Below are 24,180 nucleotides of genomic sequence, written 5' to 3' on the forward strand. Positions count from 1 at the left end.
ATCTAATAAGCAAAAACAGCTCACCAAACATATTGTAAAAATAAGTGTTTATTTTGTGCAGACAGCCATGAAGTCTGTAAACATTGTTTCATTTAAAAGTTGCTGTAAACGCTGTTCACCCCATCCTGGTTTTCCTACAAATGTCAGTATAAGCCTGAATTTTAAATGACAAGTATCAGCTCTCAAAGCACTGGCCTCGGTCTGCTCTCTGAATTGCAGTCCTCGCTCAGCAACAGTTGCATGTGGCCTCCAGTCAGTCCCCCCCCCCCCCCCCCCCCCGTGGCTGTCTGTAATAAAGGCATACCAAGATAGTCAATTCAAGGGTGGGGGTCAGTCGGCATTGGTCTGCAGCAGCAGGTGGGAATGGGAGAATTGGCATTAGCTCTGCTCCCAAAAGCTTCGGCGTTCATTTCTCTTCCGAATCAGATTCCACTTTGAGTGTATGCCTCAGTCACTGGCACGGATTCTGCCCCAGAGGACTACTTTCTCTGCAGGGATTTATTTGTGTGCTTCTCTATGCACTGAATCTAAGTTAAAATCCCTTCCTGTACACACAGCTATTCCTCCCTGCAGGCAGCCTTCATGCATTTGGTACTTGCCTGGATGTTAAGTCCTCTTGTAGCTTTTGGAAGGATGACAGCCTGTCTGGCAAAGCACTGAAGAGGTGTGCTCTATTAAGCTGAAAAATAATGCTAATGTGTAAAACTGGTTACTGCAGGCACCCAATAACTTTAGGAAGCCCAAAGGGACACTTGGTACCTCATGTAGAAACATTAGGAAAAAAGTTGCAAAAAAGCACATACTTTGAAACAAACACCTGCCTGAGAATGGTTGACTAGTGTTGTCGGGTAACGTTTTAGTAAGCAGCCAAACATAATTCTAGTGTGAATATCATTAGACACCTAAATGCATGTGGCATTTGCTTCCAGCTAAATGCAAAATTTGTAAAAACTAACATTCTTGACATTCTGTTCTCTTCTCAATTTGCCTTAATTTGGTCTCCTCCTGTGTGTGGAACTTTCAACCCCTGAAATTCCGTGGCCACGACAGATGGGAGTGATGCCCAGCCACCGTCACTGGGGGTTCTCCAGAGGAAGGAGAGTAAGCTCCCGAAAGCCTGTGTCCCTCCCTGGTGGGAAAGAGGAAATCCCCCCTCAAAGTCTGCTGGACTTGAATTGCCCTGACCTCCTCCGTAGCCTGGCGGGACACACAGTGAGAGGGGCTATAAGGAAACTGACGGGTGGCAGGGGCCGGCGCCCAGTGGGAAGAAAGTAGGGTGTGCATTATTGCAGACTTGGCGACTGCTGGCGTGTGTCCACGTGGCCATGCAGGCCTCTTACAGACTACTTCTGGATACACTTAGTCACTTTGCAAACACTGAGCCCCACGCACATCCGACTCTCAGTTCACCAAAGCAGGTGTGACAGGGCTTCCCCTAGGCAGCAGGCTCTTTGATAGGCTTGTAAACAAAACTTTTCCTTGTCCCCTCGCTAGCTGCGGCCTCCTTGGTCATCCAAGTTCATCTTACGACAAATCCTCTGAGACCCTTTTCCGAAATTTTCACTTAGAAGCCCGGCGGGGGACACCATGGCAGCCCCAGTGGAGGCAGGGCCCGAGGTGGTCGAGCAGCGCTACCTGCCAGTAAGGGATCCCCTGCTCCGCGGGGAACGCCCTTCACTCTAGGTGGTCGATGGTCACTGTCACTCTATGCGTGCTCGTGTTCCCCTCCACTGCACAAACTACTCAGTGATGCCACCCGTGGATCCAGTCCAAGAGGCGTGGCCCACAAAGATGGGGGACCTGGATTGGGGTCGGGTCCACTTCAGAATCACCCCGAAATATCAAATCGCACTGTTAAATTTGCCCTAGACGTGATGTATGACACCACCAGGAAGCCACAACAAAATCAGTTTGTTCAAGTTGTGCAGAGTCAGCGCAAGGTACATGTCCTTGCCCACGACAGCCCCAGCGAGCAGGGGGTCCAGGATGGTTAACAGGGCAGGGACAGGAGACAGTCCACTCAGAGCACCGCGGGCTCGAGCATGGGGGAGAGCCAAGCCCGGTGGATCGCGGGCGGGCATGGCGAATTGGCTCCTGTCAGGTTTCCCAGTTTATGTGAGGCTGCGAATTCACGTGAGCTGGATGGGTCGTTAAAGATTACAAATCAACCAAGGAACTGAACCACTCCCAGCTGTGCGATGGAGTTGAGGAAGTAGTTCCACAGCCTCCTTCCTGGGAGAGAGCACTTCGTGAGAAGACGCTGACGGCGGGGAGCTCGTATCCAACTAACGAGGAGGACGTCAGCGAGGAGTCGGACAAACCATCCACTGCAACAATCGACGCACTCAGTACACTTATGAAGGTACTTCAGCGTGGAAACACGGGGGGGAAAGGTGGGATATGTCTTCGTACCAAAGAGAAGATGAAATTAAATGGAAGCCTTTACAGACATGTCATCCTGATTACTTGTCAGTAACGTGGACAAGTTGGCAACTTCATGGTCAATACCAGATGTTAGCAGTGAAGAGTAAAGGGGGTTGGTACCGAGTAGACTTTGGCAAACCTACCAAGACCTCAGGGCCTCCCGGGATCCCCGGTTGTCGAGGTGCCTGCAGCACTGGCCCCGCTGCCTGGCCCAGAGCTGCCCTCTGTGGCCATCCTGTCCCTGCCCTGCTCCACCTTCGGGACAGCAGAGGGACCTCCTTCAGCAGGGATCAACTTCTGCCCAGAGTCTGGCTCAGCCTGCTGGTTGCATGGTGGACTACTTTCGACCACACTGTGGGTGCTGGGGCCTTTCCCAGTCTCTGGCTTAGTGTCCAAAACAGGTGCTTTATGCTGTAAAAGAGAGAATGATGCTTTGTTTTAATTTTTTAATTAAGCTAATTAAAGTTAATAAATAGAAGTATTAGATTTTTCTATCCAAATCTGTTGTAGGAAATCTCAAATCTGGTTCCAAAGTTGGTCTGTAATTATGTGTAATCAGGGTGGGACATGCCTGAGGGGTGGGCTAGTTGAGTGGAGGGGCGTCAGAGGACCAGTGACCGGCACTGCTGACTCCTGGGCTGGCAAGAACCCAAGCAAGCTCTGAACGCATGCTATGCTCTCTGCTGAAGTCCCTGGGAAGCACTTGCCTGTCTTCAGTGCGATTTCCACTTAGGCTGTGGGACTTGGGCAACAGACAAGGGTAATATGCAAATTTTACTGTATTTCTCACTTTGCTGGTGTGTTGTCACATACTATAGAGAAGGCCGGAGGGGCAGGGAGATGGGAGGGGTCAGGCTGCAGGTGAAATTAGGATGGCCTGGAAAGTGAACATATGGGTGAAAACAAACCCCAACCACACTGAGTGTCAGCGAGTAGATGCCGACTTGGAGCACCCTTCAGGACAGAGGAGAACCATCGGGGAGTCTGCCAAAGTGTAACCCTGCATGGAAGACCTGCGACTCCCTGGGGAGAGGGAGTCCTAGACAGTGGGAACAGCAAGTGCTTGCAGACAGGGAGGAGACCCGCGGGGCTGGGGCAGGCAGGCACCGGGACAGGAGGCCCAGGAGCTGGCAGGATTGGGGGGCCGGGGGCACTGACTGGTGCAGTTTCTCTTAGTTACATGAAGCTATGCTGAGCCTTCTTGTAAGGGGAACCCCCGGGGTTGGAATTCTGTCCCACACAGGCTCTTTGGTAACTTAAACTCTGCAAATAACAATAAAAATTCCTCTCTCAAATGGAAAATAGAGGGAACCCTTCAAATGGTCAATAAGGGTGGGAGAAGTACAATCCGTAACCACGCTTCAGGTAACAAGCAGTCTAGGGACAATGAGGCTCTGGGGAACCTGACGTCGTCGTTTCCCTCCCGAGCCCTCGACCGCGACCAAGTGAAGGCTCCATGCAGGACTCGGCCCGGCGGCGAGAGCACCTCACTCGTGCTCACGGCCAGGTTTCCTAGAAACCACGGACTACCAGATCCTATTCTGCACAAACGCCAAGAGCTCGCGGGACGTCCTCGGAGGAGGAATTCTGACCAGAAAGCATGACATCACTCACAGGGAGGGAGGGGCAGTCTGCAGGGACAGGAGGCCCGCAGGCCTGGGGCGAAGAGCAGCGAACCAAGCGGCGGACGTACACTGGGAACCACCCACCTCGGGCTGCTCCGGCGCCTCTGCGTCTGCGCAGTCAAATGCCCGCAGCACTTCAGGGCTCTTGCTGCCAGTCTGAAATGTCAAGTGCACATCTCTCTCTCTCAAAGCATCTCTTCTACCCTCATCTGCTTTCTCCCTGGGGCCGATTCGGCCCCGATGATAGAAATCTGCATCACCTGCTCCGCCACGGAGTCTATAATCAATTTCTTCCTGGCGTCTTCTGTCCCTGGGGTGCAGGGCCCGGGGAGGGTCTCTCTCAGGGCCTCTTGAGCACATCAGCACCCCCATGGATTTTCCAGCACCGTAGCAGAAGCCCTGAAAGGAAGAGAGACAGTTCCCTGACTCACAGCGAGGTGTTCTACTCAGGGTAACAGAACTAACACGGAGAGAGAGAGAGAGAGAGAGAGAGACAGACAGAGAGACAGAGAGAGAGAGACAGACAGAGAGAGAGAGAGACAGAGAGAGAGACAGAGAGAGAGAGAGAGACAGAGAGAGAGAGAGACAGAGACAGAGACAGAGACAGAGACAGAGACAGAGAGAGAGAGAGAGAGAGTGTGTGTGTGTGTGTGTGTTCCTTAGATTGGTACAAGGCAGGTAGGTAGTCAATCCACTTTAAGAAATCTCTCGACATGAACTTGACAGCTCAATGAGCTAGGCACAATTTGATGGGAATACAACAAGTACAGTTCTGCGGAGACTCAGACACTGACATGTGATTCTAGTTCCCCCACACTTGCTCTCATCCACATGCGCAATCATCACACCCAGCACGGGCTGGAACCCCTTCAGAGCTGTACATCAGAACGTTAATTCCGCTGTGGGCTTGTTTCTTTACAAAAGCTCTTCCGTAAGCTACGGCCAAAATTCAGCAGCTTTCTTTACTGATGGTCAGAGGGAGGCACTTGGGGTATGGTCCCAGGGGCCCTGACTCAGGATCCGTGACTCAGGATCCGTGAGATCAAAGCGTCTCGTCACACAGGGAGGGAGGGAGGCATCAGGGGTCCTTTGCAGCCTCCTGAGGGCCGAGCAGAGGCTGCACGGCGAGCGAGGTGCCTCACTGGGGAGGCACGGACATGTGCCTGCGAGTTCTAGACATGGCGTGCTGGTTCTTTACACAGTGCACCATGATCAGCACAGCCACGTAACAAGTTCTGCGCGCCAGTCTCATTTTTAGGAGTACAAGTGGGTCCCGAGACCACAGAGTTGGAGAGCTTCCACCATAGAGAAGGTAGCACGTGAAGGCAGGCAGGCAGAAAAAGTCCCAGAGGAGCAAGTCTTCGAAGTGACATGAGGGGGGTTTTCTGCTTGCAGTTTCTGTTCCTAAACAAATACCATAAAAATTTTTTTAAAAAGACCTCACTGCCATGGAGTCAACCCTGACTCCTAGCAACCACTGGCGAGTCTAACCAAACACCCTCTGCTAAGGTACCAGACCCCCTCTGCACAGCCTGAAGCAAAACAGCCGAGAAGGGCACAATTTCATAGCGGCCGGCACAGCGACTTCTCCATCCTTGGGGAGAACGGCCTTCACAGGGCTCGTCTGCGTTCCCGATGTTTTGGTGTCTGCGGTCACCGTTCCAGCTGGGCAAGTGCCCAAAGTCAACAACAAACCTGAGCACACCGTGAATGGATGTTGAGTAATACATGTCTGCCCGAGTCCCCAAACTGTCTAGCTGCTGTACCCCGCTCCCTCCCCACCCACTCCAACTCTGTCACCATGTCTGTCCCTCGGTGCTGCAAACACTTGGCTGCAACCGACTGCTTCCCTGCTTGAGAGAGGAAGCATGCAGCTTCTTTGGTGTGTGCTGGTTCACTAGGGCTAAAGGGCAAGTTGAGAAAGGTTATTCTCTCTCGTTCCCTGCGGTGACGGCCACGTCCGAGAACTCATGCTGCTTTGAGGAAAAAGCATGTCCAAAGGCAAACCACACATGGGTTAGTTAGCACCAAGCCAGATCGTCGCCTAGCAACCCACGACACTGAGCACAACCGCCCCATCTGGCTTCCAAGGTTGTAACCCCAACAGAAGCAGACCGCCGCATCTCTCTCCCGCAGGATGGCTGCTGAGTTTGAACTGCTGCCCTCTGGTTTGCTGCCAAGTGCTTTCCCATCACCTGATAACATGTACATATACATCAATCCATATAGCTTAAAAGTCACCTTCCTATGCCACCATATGGGAGCCCTGGTGGCCTATTGGTTGTATGTTGAACCGCTAACCACAGGGTCAACCGTTCGAAACCACCAGCCGCTCCTTGGCAGAAGAGGCTACCTCCGCCTGGAAAGTCAGTCTCAGAAATTGGGCCACTGTGAGTCGGAATCGACTTGATGGCAGTGAGCTTGCATTTTTATTTTTGTTTTTTTATATCCCCGTGAAGCATTGATGGCGCCTACTTTTACAACATCAAAGAAACCTAAGAGCTTTCGAGAGTGCTTTCTACTAACCAGGACGGCCAAGGCCATGACGGCGAGCACGGGGACGTGCAGGAGCACGGGGATCTCCTTCAGGAACGCTTTGATGAACTCCCCAGCCCCTTTGCCAATGTGCTTCAAAGGCTCCGTCACAAAGTTGGTGAAGGTGACTGCCAGGGCCTAGAACCAAACACAGACAGCGCGGCTGTTTGCTCAAAGGAGCGCAGGAGGCTAGCCTTATGGCACGCAATGAGAAGAAGGGGCACGGGCCAACTGTAATGTGAAAAACCACTATTAGTTCCAAGTGAAGGAAACATGTTAACAAGCTTTTGGTAGATACACAGGGGTTTTTCACTTACTCTGCAGAAGTGATTTTTACAAACGGATTCTGTACCTTTGTGGGTGGAACCAGCCAGATGGGGTTGACAACGACAAGCTCGTAGTACTTTTGGCACGGGTCATCTTGGAGGGTCATTGAGCTTCTAAACCACTCTATTCAGAGAGACAGACAAACACTGTCATTTTTTTAAGGTTTCATTTCATTCCCAAGTAAAATGAGATTTGAGTTTTCTCTTCCTCCACCTAACAGTCAGTTTTAGGTTGTTTTTCAGATACTAGTGATTTTTAGGTGGTTTATTTCATGTCCTCTATCGAACACTTAAAACTCTACCAAATTATTCAAGTCTCATGCAGGTAAAACAATTTATGTTTCCTAAAAGGTAGTTAAGTAAAACCCATCTACATGCATAAAGTAATAGGAGTAACGCTGGGAAACTCTGGCTAAGATTGGTGAATCCTTGGATCAAACAACGAGTAATTTTGCAGTCTTTCACATTTCAAATTCCAACTGTGTGAAGACTCCTCCTGGTAGTTCACCAGTTTCCCATAATGCCTTTCATTTTCTCTCATTCCTGGAAATTCTATTCAAAATACACCCGAGCAAATGGACAGCTTACCCCAGATGCTTCCCGCCCAGTCTATCTTCTCAGCACAGGCGTTGTTTAACGGTTCCATCTTGGCGACTTCCGCCTGATGCTGGGCGAACGCTAGCTGACAACACAGAGGGGGCCGTGAGGCTGTCGCCGAGGCCGGCTACGCCCCCCACCCCCAGCCACCGAGCAAGCTCCGTGAGCCATGACCACTCACTCGAGACGTGCTTTAAAATAAAGAACAAGACAACTAGAAAGAGATGCATGTTACCCTATGGCTGGGGGGGGGGGGGGGGGGAGGATGAAAGATTAACATTAGGCAGCAGCCTTCTCTGGAATGCTTGGGGCAGTGAGGGGCGGTGGAGGGCACAGACTGGCACAGGGGCTGCAGCCACATGAGGGCCACGCGGGGTTCCCTTCCGTGGGGCACAGAGTCGCTAAGAGGCAGGGCCGACTCGACGCCCAACAACATAAAGGCAGCCTTTTCACTGAGAAGTCTGCTGTGAAATGTTTTCATGTAGTTCAGACCAGTGGTTCTCCACCTTCCTCATGCCGTGACCCTTTCATACAGTTCCTCCTGTGGTGGTGACCACCCCCCCACCCCCAACCATAAGATGATTTTTGTTGCTACTTCTTCACTGTCATTTTGCTACTGTTATGAATCGGCGACCCTGTGAAAGGGTTGTTCAGCCCCCAAAGGGGTCGTGACCCACAGGTTGAGAATCACTAGTTTAGACCATGCTGCAAAATATGTGTGGGGAGGGCTTTCAAAGTTTCTGGGAAAATCCCATTATCTTTTAATTCTAGTTTATAAAAGTGTTCAAGCTCTCTCCTGTGTTTTTTGTAAAATGTAAGCCTTGGTTTTTAACAGTAATAACGTTTGCCACACTACGCTGTCAGCTTCTTGGGCTAAGAAATAGGTATTACCGCCTCTGATAGATGTTCCATTACCCGTCACAGCCCTGGGGGCCTGGGAAACTCTCAACAAAGGAAGCAGGGGGCCTGTTAGCAGGTAAGCATCAAGAGCAACACTCACACATCACAGGGAGTTTGTGATCTAATGAGTTTGGGGAACAGCTGGTTCTCGGTCAGACGCCTGAGTGGTCACGACAGGGAGCTCTGCAGTCGGTCCCCAGGCCAGCGCCCGGCCAGGAAGAGCTGTGTGCAAGGGCTGCAGGGAGCGCAGGGCGGCCTGACCAGGGTGAAGGAGGTGGGATTTTCTAAATCCAAACCGCCTGGACCACCGGACTTGCTTTTCTAGCCAGAGTGTCGTCTTGGCAGATTGCAGACTGTTATGTGGCAGGAGCAGGAGCAGCAGCGTGCCGTCTCACCTCCACATGTTGTGGCTGTCAACTGCCCTCCAGCATCCTCTACCCCCCTCTCACTGCGAACCACAGGGCGGACGTCCACCACCAGGCCTCTGCTCCCCAGGGAGGCACTGACCACCGGGAACCCCACAAGATTTCAATATGACCTCAACTTTGTAAGGATAGTTACAATTTAGAAAAGAGACTGGGCAGAATGATTTTAATTTCTTTGGATCTTTGTCTTATTAAATTCTCTCTCACCAACACACCACTTTTGCATTCACAAACACACACACACTCTCTCACACACAAGCCTGGATTGTAAAAATCCTTTGGTATTTTTGGCAAAGAATTAAAGGACCCACCCACAAACTTAACCTACATAAGCGCTTTGTAAAATGTATCAACCTAGCTCCAATATGGCTCAGCCTCCCGACCCATGAGGAGGAGCTTCGCTAGCTATACCGGGACCTTGCACACCTCCTCCCAGGAGCTGGACAAGCACTCACCCCACCAACTCGTGGGCCAGCAGCGACCCTGACCCCCACACACCTCCAATCTTGCCGTGCACCCGGCACTTTGTCTACATGGGCAAAAGTCTTCTTTTACTATGAGTAAGTCAACATTAAAACTGTTAAGGCCTTCCGCCGAGCTAATACCTTGTATAGATACATCCAATTCCACGCCAAGCTGACAAGGAAGCTGATGATGAAGATCCGCCGCAGCTGCGTGTACCAGCGCACGTAGGTCCACAGCTCGGTGGCCACTAACATCATCACGCAGAGGAGACACAGCAGCACCTGGGGACAGAGACGGCACAGGTCCAGGGCCCCGCCTGCGCTGTGCTCTCCAAGGAAGTGCTCACAGTCCCCAAAGACGGGAGATCTTGGGCATGTTCTTCACATAATGAGAGGGGAGTTTTTGAGTGAATTTTCAAAGGGAAGCCTCTTAGTACCCGCTCAGCCCATCCTACCATGAACATATTATATGGATCCACTCCAAAGGCATCTTCAAATCGCCACTTCCATGTTTCGAAATTGTGAAACTTAAAGTTAATTAAAATATCACTTAGTGCATCGTCCAAGGCTCCAGACTTCCAGTCTTCCCCATTGAGAAACTTCTGTATTTCCAGCAAGGTCTGTCTCTTCAGGATAACCTCGGCATCATAATGCCGACCGTCTTCGTTCTCATCGGGCTGGCCAGAAGCAAGCAAACGAAAGAGAAAGCCATTGTCACATTGCTGAGAGAAGCCACGCTACACGAACGTCATTTGGAACTAAACACAGGATTCGTTTGCAAATCTTCTTCCACATGAAATCAAAGTACACCCACTCCTCAGTTATCCACATAGCTATGTTCCAAAGGCCAAGCTGTCACACAGCCATGGAGGCTGGCCACATTGCTGCCTGATCACATCGTGGTCAAACCCCGACGCTCAGGCCCAGTCAGTCTGACACACCACAGCCAATGCTGTTCTCGCTCACGCCTCAGCACCAGACACACGTTGGCTGCTTATGTGCACCATTCTCAGATTTATTTTTCACTAGTGTTGTCAATGCACACTTTCAGACAACGAGAGAATAAGGAGTAGATGTAGTAATATCCAGTTGGATGTCTCAGAGACGAACATAAAAACCAAAGAAAATACACATGAAAAGCACTTTTGAAACGGCAAAGCTCTGTGCAAATAAGATGCTGTAATTGCGCTGACGGTATACTATTTTATTATTAAATTTGTTTTAATCTACTGACAGCTCTCAGATAGCTTACATTTTACACAAACAAGACAGACAAATGGCAGCAAAATGTGGGTCTCCATGAACGGGCACGAGATTCAAACTAGTTTGCCGGGTGGGCTTGCCTGCGCAAAACCACATCACACAGCACTTTACAGCACCCGCCAGTTCATACCAATAAACGTCTATTTCTTGTTCAAGAGTAAACGAAGGTCTCTTTATAACAGTGTAAATATAAAAGTAGGAAAAAGGGAAAAACCAAAATACAAAGTGGTCACAAAACATAAAAATCATCCATACGCCTAGACAGCCGTTACTAGGGGATGTCAGCTTGGGGTGAGTATTCGCATGCATCCCTGTCTTCTCAAACTCGACGGCGGCATGAGCAGCTTTTGGTTTATCCTGCTCTTGAGCACTCTTTGGCTCCATCTATAACCGGGCTCTTCTCTTCCCTGCACACAGTGAAGACTCCAAGAGATGGGGGCACGAGAACAGCCACTCCTTGACCCTTCCCAAAGAAGGGGTGATCATCCAGGACTCACCTGGCTGACACCTCGGGTCCTTGCCTCGGCCCATGTCACCGTCCAGGGAGAGCAGAGTGGGGCAGCTTGGCCTGCCCTGTGGAAGCCCCTTTCAAATCAGGGTCTGCTCTTCCTGGCGGTTGGCGCCAATGGCCAGACGGAGAGAGACCCCGCCTCTGCTCAACAGAGCCCTCCCTGCTGGCGGCCCTCGCGGGGGGGGGGGGGGGGGGGGGGGGGGGGGGGCCTGCGCTCTGTGCATCTGAACGGGCTTTCTCACCACCAGGAATCACAGGGGACGAAGCAGAGTCTTGCCCCCTAACACATCAAGAAAGCCATGGCTAAGAAGCACCGAGCGTGAGCGCTGCCAGGAGCTCAGTCACAGTGGTTCAAGTGCTCGGCTGGGTCAGACCCACAGCAGAGGCTGGGGCAGTCTCTTGCCACAAACCCCATGGGCAGCTCCAGCCTGTGCTGCAGCTTCGCTCGGGGTCACAGCCCACTCGAGGGCAGCGGGTGTTTGAGCAGCACGCGCACCGGGTACAGTCCACACACAAGCACCTGCCACAGGCCAGCACCAGGGGAAGAACGACCACTACTGAAAACACACGTGACTGAGAAACTGTGGACGTGGAAGAGAGTAATACAGGTCAGGAGCGGGTTTATTACATTTACAACTGTTTAGGATGCTCAAAACAGCACATTGAAAACAAGTCCTCAACTCAGCATCACACACACCCCATCACGTATGTACTCACAAGTCCCAGCTTCCCGGCTTCGATCAAAATCTTATTTAGGTATCTCCTAAAGACAGGGTTGCTCTGACTTTCATAGTCCTCCCTCTTTCTCTTTTCACACTCGCCGATCTGAAACCACAAAACGCATGCAGGTGGGTAAGCATCAGTCTGATGTGAGGGTCAGTGTTGGGGCAAGCAGTCCCAACCTCACGGTGAGGATCAGCTGCACCGGCCGGTGACACACAGTGGCGAGCCTGCAGCCCGGAGGCCCCGGGCTCTCTCTGCAAAGGGCAAGGCGGTGGCTTCGGACAGCGAGTCTGGCCAGCAACACCGAGCCCTGGCCGGACAGACTTTGTCTCCCAGGACCCTCACAGGAGGACCAGGCTTCCGGACCATGAAGCAGCAGAATTGCTACATCAATCTGCCCCTTCCAAGTTCCAGAGCCAAGACTCTTAAGAAAAAATTTTAATGCATATTCATTATGTGTAAGTGGATACACAGGAGATAAACAAGACAACACACAGGATGAATTCAGGTTAGGGACAGAGCAAAGGACGTCCCAAAGGTGCACATGACTTTTGGCCTCTGTTAATTCTGTGGGTCAATGACCAGCCCTCCCCTGCTCCACGTTCTGCTTCAGGAAGGCAGGGACCCCGGCAGCCCCCCACCTGACAGCCCTTGGAGCTCACGTCCTCTGGCCCTACCCCAGCAGCCGGGGCCCAAGTAAGGACAGCGACAGACTTGTGATCCTATACGGGCGGTGGGCCATGCAGACAAGCATGACAGTGATGGGGGCAGAGGGACTGCGGGGCGGGTGCTTATACAGTTGGATCTTGAAGAGCAGAAGACTATGCAAAAGTACTGGTTGCTTCCATCAAATATTCTATACAAGAATCATGATCAAAATTAGAAGAATGTAAACTAGAATTCCAAATTCTAAAGGAAGCCAGACTTTCTGGGGTTGAGGCTGGATGAACCCCAAAAGTATTGCCTGAGATAGACAATTTAAATTTTAAATCCTAAGCCAAACTATCATTTGAAGTCTTCTTTGAATTAAGACAGCTTTATCTTAATAAGTATGTCTGCCTCGAGCGATCTGCTCTTTAAGGAATGCACCCTGTGCAGTAAAAGTAGCCGCAGCCCCTGGAAAGGCTGGAGGAGCAGCCCTGGGGACCGTGAGTCGGTAAAAGATGTTAGAGATGTTTGCGCAGCTTGAAGAACATCACCCACACCCACCAGCGAGTCGCACATGCAGAAACTCCTGTAAGGGGAACTGTCGCTGTAATGCAAAGTCGTGTAATAAAGAAAGTTTGTATAAAAAGGGCATGAAAAAAAACCATGGTGAAAGTCTTCCACAAACTTACAAAGTAGACAGAAACAAAAGGATATTTATAAAGGCAGGCAAATGGGGAGCAATTTAGCATAATATAACCATCACAACAAAGATAAAACTCATGGGAGAAAACCTCTCACCTGATGAGTGAGGGAATCGAGCGCGCGGTGACACTCGGTCATCTCTTCGGCACAAGCCCGGTCGGCGTCGGCACCGGCGTCCTTCTTCGCGGGCGCGCCGTGCAGCGCCTGAAACGAGGTGGGGACCTCCTCCTCAGCCGCGCTCGCTTCACACGGAAACCGCTCACTGTGCTCACCTAGCACCCACCAAAATGGCTTGGGTTTATGAGAAGGGGCTCAAAAAAGTTCGGAACCTATTTCAAGGATCTACATGTGACCTCCTCCCTGGGGGACGGACAACAGAAAAGTGGGGGAAGGGAGACGTGGGACAGAGCAAGATACGACTAAATGATAATTTATAAATTATCAAGGGTTCATGAGGGAGGGGAAAAGCAGACCTGACGTGACGGGCAGGCCTTGGCCGCGTACCTGCGGAGACCTGCGCATGGTCCCCGACGCGGCGTCGTAGTTCAGCATGTCGGTGGGGTCGATCCAGTCGTCGTCGTGCGCACCGCCGGCGGCCAGCAGCAGACACCCGCAAAGGAGCAGGGGCCCCCGCATCCTGCCCGAGCCTGGGCCCGTTCGCGGCACACACAACGGAAACAGAATCGGGTTTTAGGTGAACTGTTGTGTATTAAAACTGGATCGACCTACTGCTTTCTGCCGTTAAGTCCACGCTTTTCTCCCGAATGCTAATTACGGCGAGCACATAAAATTAGGCAGTGGTGTGGCACGGAGATGCGCACACGTTCTTCCGGGGCGGGGCCGGCCCCCATGACCCAGAAGTTCTGCTCCTAGGGAGTACGTATGCAAGCGCGACCCACGCGCGAGGGTCTTTTCCCAGGCAGTGGGCAAGCCCCGTCCTCGTCATTTCATTTCCCACGCTCTTGACGCCTCGTACGGAGCACAAACGGGTGCGCACGCTGCTCCCGGCAGCCCCACTCATTAAAGCCCGTAAACCAGCGAGGGCTCCTTTGTGCCCACGCGGGATTCCGAGCCACCACGACGACGTCCTGAGTCACACTGCCCCACAGGTGCCGCTGACCGCACCGCCCAGTGGACCAAGCTTGCGCAAAAGCCCACCCCCTTCGGATCCGCTGACGTGAAGGCCAATCTGGAGATTAGAAAGGAGATGAGTGGTTACTGAAGACCACGCCCTGTGAATCTCGGCTTCACACGCGTCCTGATTTGTAGTCTTCACAATGAAACTGTGATTTCAAGTGTTTTGGTTGTTCTTTAGTGAAAAGAGGGGTAACAGTGGGAGCTTCGTTTTAGAGTTCAAACCAAGTGCGCATTTTAGAAAGGTCAAGCGCACATTCTGCACCGAGGAAAAACCGTATGCGGAGAGGAGGGTCCCACAAGGAGGTAGAAGAAGGTGGTGTGAGAACAGAAAGGGCGTGCGCAGAGCTCGTGGAAGAGGCGCGCCCCAGCCTCGGCCGGGTGCACGAGTGGGGAAGGGAAAGGGCGATGGCGAACACACGGCTCCAGGCGATCCCACTCAGTGACCTGAATGCGACGCTGTCTCTGAGTGAGCGCGCGGCTGGGGAAGCTCGGGGCTCCAGGCACTGACTGCCTGGCTCGAGGCCCCAGAGTGAGAGGGGCACACGAAGCAGGTCCAGCCAGGACTTCAAGAAGCCCGCCTTCTGGAGGGTATAAACTGGCAAATAACGTCATTTCCGGTTGTGCTGAATTCTACAAAGAAAATAAAGCCAGGCAATGGGAAAGACCCTGGAGTGATAGTGGGTATTGTAAGGAAGGGCTCTGAGAGTAACCTCAAACCCACTAAACCCACTGCCATCTTGAATCTAATTCATGGTGACCTTCACTGAGCAGCCAGCCTCATCTTGCTCCGTGGAGCAGCTGGTGGGTTTGAACTGCAGTCCAACGCCTAACCCACAGCTCCACCAGGGCTCCTCGGCCCAAAGTAACTCGGCAGAAGTGCTGCCGCGCTGGTTGAGTCTAGCCTCGGGGAGGACTGTGGCTTCTACTGGATCCTTTCGGAATATTTACACCTGGCACACCCCCTCTTGATACCCAAATGTCACCCTGTGAGATGGCCAAGCCACATGCAAAAGGCATGTAGAGGTGCTCCACCAAGGTCCCAGCTGGCAACCGGTGCCCACGGCCGGCAAACCCAGCCAATGTCTCCTGGAACCACCTGGGCCCAGTCCAGCCCCATCAACTCTCAGAGGCAAGAGACAGTTAAATGGTTGCACAGGGAGCCTAACTGGAAACAACTTGGGCTGTGTGTTACACAGCAATACACAACCACAACATTACTCAAGCAGAAAACTCAGCAGAGAAGCCAACAACGTAGAGATGTGGGAGACGTTTGCAGAGGACCCGGAGGGGTGAAGGCTGAAGCATTCCAAAGACAGCCAAGGCCAGAAAGGTCTCATGAAGGAGCGCACGGTATGGGAGGCCACGTGCGATGATGAGCGGGCTCTGAAGAAGCTACTAGAGCAGTGGTGTTCAACCTGGGGGTCCAACAACCCTTTCACGATCCTTTCACGGGGGTCGCCCAATTCATAACAGTGGCAACATTAGTTATGAAGTAGCAACAAAAATAATTTATGATAGGGAGGTCACCACAACATGAGGAACTGTCTGAAAGGGTCTCAGCATTAGGAAGGTTGAGAACCGCTGTACTAGAGAATCCTAGTATACTATGTGTAGCAGGAAGCTACTAGAGAACCCCAGTACCCTTGAATCCTCGTGTACTATGAGAATACTAGGACACTAGACAACACTGCGCCTAACAGGAAGCTACTAGAGACTACTACCCGGGGACGTGAAGAAATTACTCTGGCCTCCAGGCGGAGACTGGAGTATAAGAAGACAGACCGACCAGCAGAGAGGATGGCAGTGCAGTGGAGACACGAAAGCAGCATCAACTAAGATTCCAGCAAAGGTGAGAAGTCAGAACATCTGAAGGTTTTATAGGTGGCCCCACTAGATCAGCCCATGATCACTATGATCAGCCTATTAGATCCGCAAGAACAGAAGGTCTTTCGGGAGACCTGCCAACTACACAGGCCAGCCTCTCTTCCAGACATGGGCGGCCATGTGGAAACGAAGATCCGGCCAGGGCAACTGGAGTGGAAGGGATAAGGCACCACACCCAGGTGTGGCCTAGAAGGCAGCTCTCCACCCACCAGGGGATGCAGAGCACACTGGGCCTCGAAGGGGGCAGAGCCACCCCGTGGAAAGAGCCTGCCTGGGCCCTCAACTGGCCACCTGAGGAGATGGCACACTAGGTGGGAACACATCTGAGTCTCATGTGGACAAAAGTAAATGTCTTTTAAAAATGGAAAGTCGCTGAGATTTGGGCTCTGCAGAAACTGCTGACAAAATGGATGTCAAGAAAGATCCGAGAGTACTCAGGATGAGTTTGTGGTTTGTGGTCTGAGCCACAGAGAAGAAAGGGAGGGCTGTGGGAGGCTGAGGGGAAGAGGGGGGCAGTGAGCTCTGAAAGAGACAGAGTCCGACTGGACACAGTGCATCTGCACTGTCCAGCAGCCAGCCAGGCTGAGATGTCCAGGAGGCATGATGGAACTCAGGAGAAGTGGCCACAGAACCCCCTTGGCGAGTCAATGCATGTGAGGATGGGTAAAGCCCGGGACTGGATGCCACCACCCAAAATGACCTATTATAAGGACAAAAGACCAAGTCCTAGGACGCACCACCATTTAGGGGTCAGACAGAAGAGCAGAGTTGGCGAGAACCAGTCGAGAGCAGTCAGTGAAGCAGGAGCACAGCAGTGAGAGGTGGGAAGAAATGAGAGAGCAGACATGTGTCCCCAGCTGCTGACATGTCGGGTAGCCGGGCCTCCACTGGTGCAGGTTTCGTCAGGTCCTGTGGACAAACGCCAACAAGGAGCGTTAAAATGAAGAAGCCAGATGAAAGTGATAAAGTGGGGGAGGGGAGGGTGTGGAGTCGAGGCTACGCAAAAGACTTTCCAAAAGCAACACGTGTACACAAGAGACTTCAAAGCGTCTGTGGGAAATGGAATAGAAAAGACCGTGGCATCCTCACAAACTTTCTCAAGCCCCTTTACACTCTGCTTTGCAGATCGAAATGAATGAGGAGGGATGAAGGTGAAGTTTCTACAGGAGAAAAGAAAGAAAGCGCTCCCATCCTATTGCAGGAAGTAAAGCACTCGGCTAGAGGGAGGCGGAGGGAGGGTGGGGGACCGAGATCTGGAATGGAAAGGGCGATGAATCGAATCCAGCAGCTGCATCTGGATCATGATCCCCACCAAAGTCAGGCTCCGGGCAGCTGTGCGCTCTCTCCACTGAGGCTGGCAGACCCAGGGAGAAACAGGAGACTGGGCATGGTCCAGGGCTAGAGGTTAGCAACGGCACCTTGGGGCACAGTGGCCGCACACTGGAAGTGAGGGGGAGACCTGGTGACCTGCTCCTGTAAGGACTGCAGCCTAGGGACCCCAGGGCAGTTCTACCGACCTATGCACTGAGTCAGAACTGACTGCGTGGCACATGAGAACAGAGATTAGCAATGTGGATATGATGGCCGAGTGGGAACAAGATGACCATGCCGGTTACCATTGCTCTCATTCAACATTGTTCTAGAGTCTCAACCAGGGCAAAAAGATAAGACAGAAAAAGCATGCCTACCCGAAACTGTCAGGAAGAAAGTGGTTAAGTCATCCCTACTTTCAGACACAGGATCCCACAACAGAGAAAATCCTAGAGATGCCACAAGAAAGTTGCGGAAACTAGTAGGAGCGCTCAGCAAAGCAGCGGGATACAAGAGCAACATATAAAACCCAGGTGACTTCTTCACTAACAAGGAGAACTCCGAAAAGGAAGTCAAGGGAACAGAATCACTTACACTAGTCTCCAGAAGGATGAAATACCCAGGAATAGATCTACCCAGGGAGGTAAAAACGTATGCAAGGAAAACTACAAAGCACTATTAAAAATAACCAAGAGAGATGCACATATATGGGGAAACATCCCATGCTCATGGATGGAAAGCCTTTGTAGCATGAACATGTCAATACTATCCAAAGCTATCCAGAGATAGATTGCAATCCTGATTCAAATCCTGGCTTCCCAAATAACATGAAAACCTCCAACTTTCTATGAAAAGGAAACAGGGCCCACCCCAAATAACTAACGCAACAGTGAAGAACAAAGTAGGAAGCTGAGCTGACACTTTCTGATCTCAGAACTCACTATTCAGCCGTGTGAACCAGTCTGCTATGGGTACAATGACACACACACAGACCAATGGAACAGAACTGAGAACCCAGATGATCTCTGACAAAGGTTGAAACTCATTAGAAGGGAGAAATAATAACTGGCGTGAGCAAAATGGATATCCATTTGGGGAAAAAAAGGTGGCAGGATTCATATCTTACACCATTCCTCAAAAATTAAGTCAACATGCATCACGGACCTAAATGGTACAGCTAAAGTTACAGACTTCTGGGAGAGAACACAGAGGCAAAAATGCCTCATTTGGGGCATACACACAATTTCAAACACATGAAAAATGCATGAACAACAGAAGATAAAATAGCTAACTGGAACTTCCTAAAAATTAAATACTTTAACAAAATGTGCAAAAAGAGAACCTACAGACTGGGGAACCCACTTTGGTGAATGACCTATCTTACCATGATCTAACTTCCAAAATACACAGGAAACTTCATCAGCTAACAAAAGGCAAATGATCCATCCAAAAAAGGGCAAACTGTCAGGCAGAAGCAGGAGTTAGCAGGGCAGGCAAGTGTGAAGAGATCCCAGAGCTGGTGAAAACACTGCAAGGACTCTGCGAGAGGCCAGCGACACCCCCCACACATACACACACCAGCCGCTCACCCCCACCCCCTTTCACTGGCCTTCCAGGCCCAGGTGAAGAAGGCTACTGGTACAGATAACTTTGAACACTGTTGCTTAGCCCTGGATCTGCAAACAACAAAGTTGCAGTAGAAAATTCCCACGCTACTCCTCTCCCCAGACCTGGGCTGTAAAACTCTCCACCTCTTGCCTGGAAGGCAAGACTTCCTGGGCCCCAGCTGGGGACCCATGAACCTCGCCTGCCCTCTCCTGGGAGCTCAGGATGCTCCCATCCCTTTCTCTGCTCTCCCCTCCCAAGTCCTGGGCGGTGGGACTACTCTGGTCCCCAACTAGGGACCCTTGAGCCTTTCCCTGGAGCTCTGAAATAAACCTTTGAAACTGTTTTCTGCCTTTTCTTTTTTTGTTGCCAAATCTACCTTACACAAAGGACACAAACTGACACTTCACCAAAGAGAATATTCCAGTGGCCAACAAACATGAAGAGACGCTCATGATTATCAGCCACTAACCCACTGCCACCTAGTCCGTTCTACATCACAGTGACCCTATTAGGGCAGAGTCGAACCACTCCGTAGAGACTGAGATGGTAAATATTTACAGGAGACACCCTTATCTTTCTCCTGGAGAGCAGCTGGTATACGTTTGAAGCACCAACTTTGTGGTCCCAGTCCAATAATGCTTACCGGGGCTGGGGAATCAGGGCAAGCAGGATGGAAATGGTGTGGTATGCACTTTGGGGGCTATAACCAACGCCACAGAACAATTAGTGTATGAACTGTTCAATGGGAATTAATTTGCTGTGCAAACTTTCACCTAAAGAAAAATTTTTTTAATTTTTTTAAAGAGAGGGTTGCTACGAGTCAGAATTTACTCGATGGAAGTGAGGGAGTGAAGGTGTGGGATGCATTTCCGAAGAGCAGGGGGATGAGGTGGAAAAGTAGAATCACCTGAAATGACAAGCCCTCCTACCAGATCTCCAGCATCACTGATTTGAAGCTGCACCTCCTTAAAATAAATCTTTCAGCTGATGGCACATTCCCTCCAAATAAAGCTGCAATTGCCCCTGCTGGTGATCTTGCTGAAAAACAGATTCAGTAGGTCCAGTCTATGTCTGAGAAGCTGCTGGGGATGCTGGAGAGGGTGGCCCACAAGCCATACTCCAAATAGCAGCGTGTTTAGAAGTAACTAGTCTTGGTTGGTTTCATTTCACAGTGACACCTGTTGTGCTACTACTTACCAATGCATACTAGGTCTCCCTTCCTAGTTCCTACTATTTTTATCATTTTTCTCACTTATCTCAGGCTTGGTTTCTAATAATTGCCCGAACCCAGTGCCATCAAGTCGATTCCAACTCATATAGTACTGTTGTTAGGTGCCATCGAGTTGGTTCCGACTCTTAGCGACCCATTGTAACCTGGTACAGGGTTTGGTTTCCAAGGCAGTAAATCTTTATAGAAGCAGACCACCTCACCGTTCTCCCTTGAAGCGGCTGTTGGATCTGAACCACCAACCTTGTGGTTACCAGCTCAACATCTAGCTCAGGGCTCCTTATAATAGCTAACACTTGAGTAGTTACATGCAGTAATAACCACAGGAAGAAGTACAAGTTTATCTGCATTTTATAAATTTATAAATTATCAGGAAAGCAAGTAACTTGGCTAAGGTCACCCAGTTTGTAGGGGCGCCCAAACGGGCTGCAGGGCCCTGCTCCTACTTCTGATTTAAGCTGTCTATTCAAAGCACGGTGCTAATGGCACTGAGGGGCTAACTCGGAGATGGCACCGGGTCTCGGCAGGTGAGGGGGGAGAGTGGGAGTGGTTTCAGGAGTCGCCAGCATGGAAAGCCACCAGGGAAGACAGACCTCCAGGTAGACTGCCTCCCAGGGCGTAGAAAACAGCAGAACAGGAAAGTCTAAACCCAACTAATTTGCACTTCTGGTGGGGAAGGCAAGACTATGTGTATAATGCCAAGGTTGGAACCACCTACATGTAACACAGTCTCTGGGCATGGCAAACAGCTAACACACTCGGCTGCTGATTAAAAGGTTAGCTCTAGTGGCACTGTGGCTACGCGTTGGGCTGCTAACAAGGTAAGCGGTTTGAACCCACCAGCCACTCGGGCACACTAATGAAGCTTTCTGAGCCTGTAAAGTTAGTCTCAGAAACCCACAAGGGCTGGCAGTGAGTTTGGCTTTTTGAGAGGTGCCTTGGAAGACCTCGTAATCTGCTGAAAAATCTGCCGTTGAAAGTGCTGTGGAGTACAGTTCCACTCTGACATGCATAGGGTCCCCATAGGTCAAGGTCGTCTCAGGGGCAACGTGTTTAAGTTGGAGAGTAAGCAACTGGCAAAACAAACACAAACCAACCAAACTCGCTGCCATCGAGCGGATGCAGACTCATAGAGACCCTTTTAGGGCAGGGTACAACTGCCCCCGTGAGTTTCCGAGGCTGTAAGTCTTTAACAGAGTATACTAACGCTCCATCTTTATTCCGAGGAGGGGCTGGTGGTTTCAAACAGCTGACCTTGTGGGTGGAAGACGAACGCGTAAGCACTCCGACCCCAGGGCTCTGCAATTAGGTTCCCCTGCGTCCTTACTAAATCATCAAGTTAAGCACTGCCACCTAGTAGGTTCTCACTCAAAGCAAGCCTTAGAAAGGCCAAGTGTAACTGAACCCTGGAGTTTCCCTGTCTGCAATCTTTACCGGAGCAAACAGCCCTATCTTCTCTCCAAGAGGGACTGAAAGTTCAGGATGAACTTGCAGTTCACAACCCAGCGTGTCATCAACTCTGCTACCGAGACTCCTGCACACCTGGTGACATTACTAAGACTGCTAGGCCCCAACCGGGATGTAGAGTGTGCATTTCTAGCACGTTCCCTTACGGGTGAGGATGCTACTCTGAGGAGCACCACTGTCTCAGGGGAAAACTGCATGGGTTTTTCACCATGCACAGGCTCAAGAGTAGTTTTCCAAAACTCTTAGCTTTTTGCAGCCAAGCTGGACTTGAGTTTTGAAAGAGATATATAACTACAACTACTGTGCTGGCCGTCTGTGCTCAAATTATGCTACAGTGTTCAGATGGCCGATGCCCGGATAACCGGTAACAAAAGTCAACGTTCGTTCTGCTATGGCTTTGCACCTCTCCCCCCGCCGCAGCCTGAGAGAAGGCAGAAAGGGGGACACGGCCCCGGGGAAGGGGGGCAGGTCTCTCCCGCCCAGTCCAGGGAGCCAGCAGTTCCGAAGCACCTCACCGATCCGAAAGGCCCGGGAGCGCGGCCCGCGTCGGTCAGCGCCCGTAACCCCGACTGGCGCCCGACCTTGAACACGCAGGGCCCGCCAGAGCCTGACGCCCCGCCCCGCTGCTCCGCAGGCGAACCACACACCCACCACGCAGACTCACGCCTCCAGTCGCCCGCGAACCTCTCCTGGAAGACAGCCGCGCAGGCTGGCAAGAAAAGATGGCGAGCCGGCTTTCATCCAGCGCGGACCATCGACTCGCTCGGCCCGCGGCTGCGCGCCCTTCCCGGGAGCGCGGCTGATTGGTCCGCGGGGCGCGGGGCCCGGGGCGGGGCCCTGGGCGGGGCCAATGGCGGGGCTCGGGCGGGCTCGGAGGCGGGGCCAGCTTCTGCTTACTCATTTGTTGCTCTGCCTTCCCAGTGTTTCTGAGTCTCTGCAACACTGTGTGTAACAATGAATCACCGCCCGATCCCGCACGCTCTTCAGTTGTTCTTATGTTTAAGCCCATTGTTGCAGCATGTTTCAATCCACCTTGTCGAGGGCCTCCCTCCTGGTCGCTGCGCCTCTACCAAGCATGAAATGTTTCTCCAGTGACTGGTCTGTGGGGTGATACTTGTTTAGGGCCAGAGAACCCTCTCTAGATGAAATCTTTAGTACATACATACTAAATAAGTTGCACAAAACTGATACGGAGGGAGTTTTTATTCGTATTTCATAAATTCAGGTGTGTAGCATCAGTTACAACAGGAGCCTTGGTAGTGTAGTGACTATATGTTGCACTATTCACTGCAAGGTCAGCAGTTCAAAACCACCCTTCAGAGAAACGGCTTTCTACTCCTGTAAATAGCCTCAGAAACTAGCAGGAGCAGTTCTACCCTGTCCTATGGGGTCGTTGTGAGTCGGCATCGATTCAGGGGCAGAGTTTGATTTGGGGAGCATTGGCAATGAAGGTAGGTAGCTAGAGACAAGAGACATGGGGTGTCGCTCCCATGCCTGTACAGGCCTAGAGGAGGTTGGGAAGGAATCAGGCGAGCATTAGCCACCCATGAAGAACCCACCCCCACCTCAGTACTGGGCATGCCCCAATTCAGGCCCCTGAGCCAGGTGGGCCATACACCTGGGCAGCCCAAACTAGGCTCAGGCTCATGACCCCACCTGGTGGGCTTAATTCAGCCAATGGGGTCAACCAAGACCTTCAACCACACCTCCCCTGCCAGCAGGAAGGCCAGTCTCTCTATGCCTGTGCCTTGCCGAGCTCTCTCTGGCCTCAATTCCGCCTTGTGGGTGTGCTGCTTCAGGGTGTTGCTCCTGTTCAGTTGTGAACTTCCTCATGGCTGCTGCGCACTTTGGCACACTTTCCTGGACTAGCATGTACTTTCTGTTTTTAGCATGTACTCTTTTGAGAGTAAAACCTGAAACTCACTTGGATTACTAAACAGGCTGCAGTGTTTTATAATTCTTTCTCTGGGGAAGCCAAGCACCCGAGGTATTACCCACTTGAGAAACCTCACATTTTGAGTATATGGAATGGTAACAAGTTTTATATTTGGGTGGAAGGGTGGGACACAGATTGCATAGGGCAGAGTTGCGTCTTTAACAGCTGGTCTTGCACTCAGGAAACGTCAGAGATGACAATGTCTTACTCAGATGTGTACACAAAAGTTAACACAACAATTTTTTGAAGTATTTAAATACTTTTATTTCACTTGCTCAGTTCAACAATTAAGAAATACAGATTTTAGCACACATTACTCATTCTTTCTATAGGTTAATATGAAATGTTGCATATAAGTTACAAATTATAAGAATCAAAATAAACATTGTTGATGTTAATATTAAAAATGTGTTTTGCACAATTCTTAAAAAGAAAGTATTCATTATAAGTTGGAAGCACAGAACTC

General features: G+C 51.1%; 1 protein-coding gene across 2 annotated transcripts; it reads right to left on the reverse strand.

Moving 5' to 3' along the window:
• Positions 1 to 30: 30 nt before the first annotated feature.
• Positions 31 to 22,570, reverse strand: CLCC1 (chloride channel CLIC like 1). 2 transcript variants are annotated; one of them, XM_075558962.1, is made up of 11 exons: positions 22,443 to 22,570; positions 13,648 to 13,790; positions 13,240 to 13,347; positions 11,788 to 11,895; positions 9,752 to 9,973; positions 9,438 to 9,578; positions 7,499 to 7,592; positions 6,937 to 7,034; positions 6,576 to 6,722; positions 4,134 to 4,448; positions 31 to 2,835 (listed from the first exon to the last, which is right to left on the reverse strand). In XM_075558962.1, exons 2-11 carry the CDS (start codon positions 13,777 to 13,779, stop codon positions 2,575 to 2,577), a joined length of 1,626 nt encoding a protein of 541 aa, XP_075415077.1. In that variant the 5' UTR covers positions 13,780 to 13,790; positions 22,443 to 22,570; the 3' UTR covers positions 31 to 2,574. The 2 variants fall into 2 exon arrangements, with proteins under 2 accessions (XP_075415077.1, XP_075415081.1); XM_075558966.1 differs by having other exon boundaries at positions 22,430 to 22,552.
• Between the last annotated feature and the right edge of the window lie 1,610 nt (positions 22,571 to 24,180).

The sequence above is a fragment of the Tenrec ecaudatus genome, chromosome 1 (assembly GCF_050624435.1).
Source record: "Tenrec ecaudatus isolate mTenEca1 chromosome 1, mTenEca1.hap1, whole genome shotgun sequence".
NCBI classification, from domain to species: domain Eukaryota; kingdom Metazoa; phylum Chordata; class Mammalia; order Afrosoricida; family Tenrecidae; genus Tenrec; species Tenrec ecaudatus.